Consider the following 6,301-nt stretch of genomic DNA (forward strand, 5'->3'; position numbering starts at 1 on the left):
CAAAGTCTTGTCTTGCGAATTTTTATTTTTATTTTTATGACTAAGTTTTCTTCGAACCTTTAACATCTGAAAGATTTTTAAGCGGCAAAAATTAAAGACCAGCAATTTGAGGGGCAAAAATTAAAGACCACCCCCGACGAAGGGAAATCGTGCAAATTGCCCTTAATATTTTTCGGTATTCAATTTCTTAAAATATTATACCAACTTAATTAAATTTGTCACAGTTTGGCAATTTTTTTTGCTATTTCGATTTTCTTGGTTTGAGTTGATACCACAAGGTCCACAACAGAAAAGATTACAATCGACAGTGCGAGTACAATGTGTTTATCGTTTAACCGTTGTGGTGAATACAAAAAGTGGTATGAAAATGAATATCGTAGCCATAGTTAGTAATAAGCATGATGGATACATTAGAGAGACTTTTGTGCGGCTATTCTTTAGAAAAGTTCATGCGAAAAGAACATTACATGACAATATGCTGAGGTGGAATGCAACGTGAACATAGATAGAACGGTGGACATGATGACATGGCTCACCACATCGATATCATCTTAAAGCGATGGCTTAGATGACAAGACGGCCACATCAAATACACTTGGCTGTCGAGATTTGACAAACATACAGCGATTTTTCAATCTATCGCTAATTATTTTTAGATTTTATTTTCATACATGTGGAAATTATTACATTTTTCTTTCATGTGAATTTTGAAAAATAAAGATGACTGTATAGTTTTGGAGAATTGCAATGTAGTAGTTTCGGTATTTCGGTTTCTTACAATGCAACGAGATATAATTTAATCTGTTATAATGAATTACTTATCATTAATTTTTAAGTTACCGATGAATGCTTATTAACGCCATAGACGTAGAACTTAAACTCGACGAGCCAAAGGCACAAAGAAAAAATCACTCCATCCGCCTAAGACGTTGCATAAGATGTTTATAGCTTGCCTCACACCGAAAAGTCCCAACTCCGCAAGAAAATTCTCAACGGCTTTTGTGATCCTGTCAGCATACATTACTGCTGCTCTTTAAAAGTCATATTAGGCTCCTATTAACTCTACACAGCAGGTCAATTCTCAACCACGCATCAAGTCAACATTAAATCATATTATTAAAGTGTTGAAATGCTCAAATCATATAAACCCCTACTTCATTTCCACATGGTAGCTGTTCTTACATGAGATGGAGAAAATACCATATGACACATAATTAGTGGACAGAGACGCACAGCATCTCGTTTAAGAAAACTTGTATTTTAAACAAAAAACACTGCTATCTTCATACAGATCAACTTTGGATACACAGATTAAAAAAAAAAAAATCCAGTTCGTAAATAGATAAAAATGTCCTGCCATCAGTACGAATAAATGAAACGAAACTGTTTTGACAGCTAATCAAAGTTTTTGTATAATCACCGAATTCGCCAGTCCTGCTTGCTCAATTGTTTGGGTTGGGTCACTGAGGATTTTAGGAGGAAATCCAACTGTTTGTAGTTGATAGGCCCTGGTGTCACTTGGCCTTGAAGCATCAATGAAAGCACGGATGTCAACAACAGTCTGGTGGAAATTGAAGTGTGCAACCATGCGAGTTCCATCTGCCAATCTAATCTGAAGCGAGGTTGAAGGCAATGATTCGTCAAGAACGCTCGTAGAAGGTGCTGGGGTTGCGCTTATGGGAGCAGCAGCAGATGGCTCAGTAGTTGCTTGAGTTGAGCTGCTTCCAAGTGTTCTTCCCACCCCCTGAAACGATACTTGGTGTTTCTGTGGTTCCTACAAGTGCAATGAACATGTTTATTGACACTAGTGTAATGAAGTCAATATCAGAGAAGGGACTCTGTCATGGGGTTACAAACAGCTGCTCATGTAAGACAAAAAGTGACGCACATCTAAGATAAGGGGAAGAAACAGAAGAATATCCAAATAGATTTGTTCCCATGTGCTTTCCCTAATCATATATAACAGGGTACACATCCACTAACAGCCGAAGGAAATATGGCCAATGCCTTTTATGTGCATTCTTAGCTTGTTCCTCTTACTTTAAATGTCCCCTTTTTCATATTCAGTGCATCAGAGGAGATGAAAAAAGAGAAATGGTGGACCGAATATGCAATACTCACAGGACAGTTCTCATCCCTCCTTATGAGGTTGCAGTGCACCTGGGACCTGGTATCTGCAGGAGCCAACTCTCTTGGACATTCAGACTTTGTGATACTCTGCAAATGAAGCACCAGTACATTAAGAACCGAAAATAATCCAAAAGATAAAATCTTTATCATCAAATACACTGTGCAAAAGAACCAGTAAAAGATTTAGAAAAACAAAGTGGTTAATTTGCATATGAAACAGACGACCAATACACAAATGGGAGTTTAAGATCACGATCCTTAAATGAAAATCTAGCTTCGACTAACTCCAGGCATGTGGCCCAAATGGGGAGGCAGCTTTAGATAAAAAGCCATCTGCCAATGTCATGCCCCTACCTCTCCTGATAATAAGAGAATAATAGAAATGTATGATAGAAAGGGACAATCATTATTAGTGGGGGAAGAATTTTCAGTAGAAGGATAGTGCAACCCATGACGTTTGTTCCTTTCCATAAATTTTTATTTTAGTCCTCACTACAGTTACCTCCAGAAAAGATGCATTTTCAGGATCATCCAGCCTTCTCAAAGGGCCATCATTTACAGTGAAACCATTTCTCCAAAAGATAATATTGTGCACGATGGACTCAGGCGGTTGAGGAGCTGATGTTGGTACTGTCTCCCCTGCAAGTGTTCTCCCAGGTCCAGTAAAGCTTGTTGAGCTTGAACTAGGGACAACAGTTTCCAAAGGACCTTGTGTGGCACCCACTTGCCTAGCTCGGTCAAAGATGGAGTCCACATCATTATGCTTTGAAGGATCTTGAACAAGCATTCCACTACAAGCATAATCATAGCTACAATCAGTGATACAGTTATACATAAGGCACGCTAGCCACTCTATAGCCCCTTTTAAAGTTTTATAGCCAAAATGAAAGAAGAAGATTCATAAATTGGACAACTGACATGAATTAATTGTTAGAATCATGAGTAGTCACACATTCCCAAAAGCTACCTTAGATCGAGAAAAGAACAACACTCAAGCTGAATAGTGGAAACCAGCATACAACCACAAAACATAGGTATAGTAACCAACATATTGACATGCATTTTCGGAAGGGAAGAAGAAAAAAGAAAAAAAGAAAAAAAAACTGTGGATGTCTAAATTATATACTTGACGTACACACAACCTGAAAATTAGAAAAGAACTATGATGTATATGTAAATGGCAAGGAGAAACAAGTTTGAAGTCTGACATCATTGAGTTACAACTTACAACATTGTACAGTTATAGCTTGGAAGGCTGAAAAGGCAAAAATGAAAAGAAAAAGAAAGGAGCACCAGGGAAGGTAAGAATGAAAAAGACTATATAGTACAAACTTGTAATTCCTAAAATCAGATATTAGCAACTGATGATTCCAGAGCTAATATAAACCCCAAGCTCGCGTCAGCCAGCCCCATCTCCTTCATCCCATACCTTTTTCCAGAATTATTTCTTGCATCCCAACCCCATCACACACTCCTTTTAGCCACTACAGTGATAACTACAACAATACCTAAATCTCAAGCTAGTTGAGATCGGCTATATGAATCATCACCACCCAAATTGCTCATTTACTAAGTCTCAAAAAAAAAAAAAAAAATTGCTCATTTACTCCATTTGAACCTGATGATTCACCCCCCTCCCCCAACCACGTCCTACCTCCACTCCCCCCCCCCCCCCCCCCCCCCCAAAAAAAAAAAAAAAAACCGCCGTGTATTTCCTAGAAAACAATATTGTCTCTATAAGTACATGATCAAGAAAATCATTCTCAAAATATAAGACAACAACGCACCACAGCTCTCTAAATCACCTGCTCAGCACTAGCAATTAAACAATCCGACCACCTGCAACTGAATATCAACTTTTTCTCCTACAGTACCCGCTAACAGAAATAAACTAACAAAGTTCTCTAAATCACCTGCTCAACATAGCAAGAAAACACTCATGCTACCAGCAATTGAACATCCAACTTTTTTCCCTTATAGTACCACTAAAAGAAACAAACTTACAAAGTGCACCAGGAAAAAAGGGTACAAGGCACTACCTTTTGCTGAGTCTAACATAGCAAATATTCAATTCATATAAAATACATCAGCTTTAGAAAACTCTTAACACATCATTCCTAATCTGTAACAGTTTAATACTCCCTACGTCTCACCTTTTGACTTGGCACAAAGTTTAAGAAAGAAAGGAAGACTTCTAAAATTGGTTGTCGAAAACAAACCTTTAAACATTTGTGCGGCTAAATCATTTCATTAAAAGTAAAAGGTGAATTTTAAAGCTAAGTTATTTCTAATTACAGAAAGTTGACATCTTTCTTGGACAGACTGAAAAGGAAAGAGTGCCACATAAATGGAACAGAGTGAGTATATGTTCAGCTACAAGCAAACTATGGAAAAGTAAATAAACATAATTCGGATATAGAAGCAATCTAATTATGATAAATCCTCTTAATAAAACGAAATGGATATAGAAGATTCATATATCCGCTCTCAGCTAAGTTGATTCATTAAACCCCTGTTTGGATGGTGGTTTCCTGTGGTTCATTAATGTATAATTTTCTATGAAACCATGTTTGTTTCCATTGTTCTTAAAATTATGTGGTATAGTGTTGTAAACCCATGGTTCATACCATGGTTATATAACCATGAAAAGTCTCAATTTTTGTAACCACCGGATTTGGTGATTTTTCCGTAGTTACGTATTTCATTTCTCCATTATACCCCACCCCCACCCCCATCCTACCACTCACCCCCACGCTACCCTTGCCCCACCCTCCACCATGGTCCATCCCACCCCACCCCTGCCCCACCCTCCACCGTCCATCCCACACCACCCCCACCCTACTACTCACCCCTGCCCTACCATCCACCCCCACCCCCAACTACCCCACTCCTCTGCCACCCACCCCAACCACCACCCACTACCCCTCACCACCGCCCAACTCCACCCCACAACAACTCACCCCCACCTTACCACCCACTACCCCCACCCCTCCACCACTCCCACCCACTACGCCTCACCACCACCCAACCCCAACCCCACCCCCACCCTACCACTCACCCCCACCCTCATCCCGCAACCACTCACCCCTCCACCACCCCCACCCAATACCTACTTATTTTTTAAAGTTCCTACTGTATTCTTTACCTGAGTTTTATTAATATATATAAACTAATTTCTAATCAAGAGGTAAGGGATTTTAGTAAACTTACAAGTTTATTATACAATACCATACTAATCAACCAAACAATACAAACGTTATTAAACCACAACAAATGACACAGTCTATCCACAACAAACAACCATCCAAACAGAGGGTAAGTAAATAAACATAATTTGGATATAAGTGAGTAAACTCCAGAGCTAATTGATCAATTAATTGCTAGGGTTTGAGAAATCGATTACCTTTTTTCACCACCGGTATAATATTCTTGGGGACCATCGGAATCACTATCGGAATCGTGACCAGATGGACGGTTCAGATCAGAGAGTGTACGGATCCCAACGGCACGATTACCGGAAGTTTGCCTAGAGGGTTTCTTCCCATCGCGTGACGACATCGACTCGTAGAATTACGATTTGGATTCAATGATTATGCTAATCACCTACTATTCTACGGGGGTTTTATTCCACTTGTATTTTGTCTTTTTTTGGAATCACTGTTGGGACATGCATTTATTACAATAATTAGCTTTTTTGGAACGGTGTAGACCCGTGAATTTTTTTCTAGCGAAGATGAGAGTAGAAGATACAAGTCAAAGGAATATTAAATCTAAGTACTACCTCCATTTCATAATAAGTGGTTCTTTTAGCTCATCCATATCTCTTAAAAAATTACTCACTTCTAAAAAATTAATATTACTTTTACTAATTTATCCCTAAGTATTCTTAAAAAAGAAAAAACAGTTAATAAATCTTAATTATTTAAATAAGGATAATTTTGAAAGAATATGCTCAAAGTAGTCTTCAAATCCTAAAGCACTACTTATTTTGAAAAAAATTAAAAAGCCTAAAAAATCACTTATTATGGAACGGAAGGAGTAGTATACTCCCTACGTGTCTTACTTTCTTTTTTTGTCTGTTTAAAAAAAAAGTGTCTCTTTCTATATTTAGTAAGTTGACAATTCAAATATCTTACATGATAAGCTTATAGTCGCAAGATTCAAGTAACTT

General features: G+C 38.2%; 1 protein-coding gene across 1 annotated transcript; it reads right to left on the reverse strand.

Annotated features, from left to right (window-relative positions):
• Positions 1–1,138: 1,138 nt before the first annotated feature.
• Positions 1,139–5,832, reverse strand: LOC132039251 (plant UBX domain-containing protein 4-like). Its single transcript, XM_059429780.1, has 4 exons — positions 5,534–5,832; positions 2,633–2,921; positions 2,122–2,217; positions 1,139–1,774 (listed from the first exon to the last, which is right to left on the reverse strand). The coding sequence occupies exons 1-4, from the start codon at positions 5,686–5,688 to the stop codon at positions 1,400–1,402; spliced, it is 915 nt and encodes a 304-aa protein (XP_059285763.1). The 5' UTR covers positions 5,689–5,832; the 3' UTR covers positions 1,139–1,399.
• Positions 5,833–6,301: the final 469 nt, after the last annotated feature.

This window comes from Lycium ferocissimum, chromosome 2 (genome assembly GCF_029784015.1).
Source record: "Lycium ferocissimum isolate CSIRO_LF1 chromosome 2, AGI_CSIRO_Lferr_CH_V1, whole genome shotgun sequence".
NCBI classification, from domain to species: domain Eukaryota; kingdom Viridiplantae; phylum Streptophyta; class Magnoliopsida; order Solanales; family Solanaceae; genus Lycium; species Lycium ferocissimum.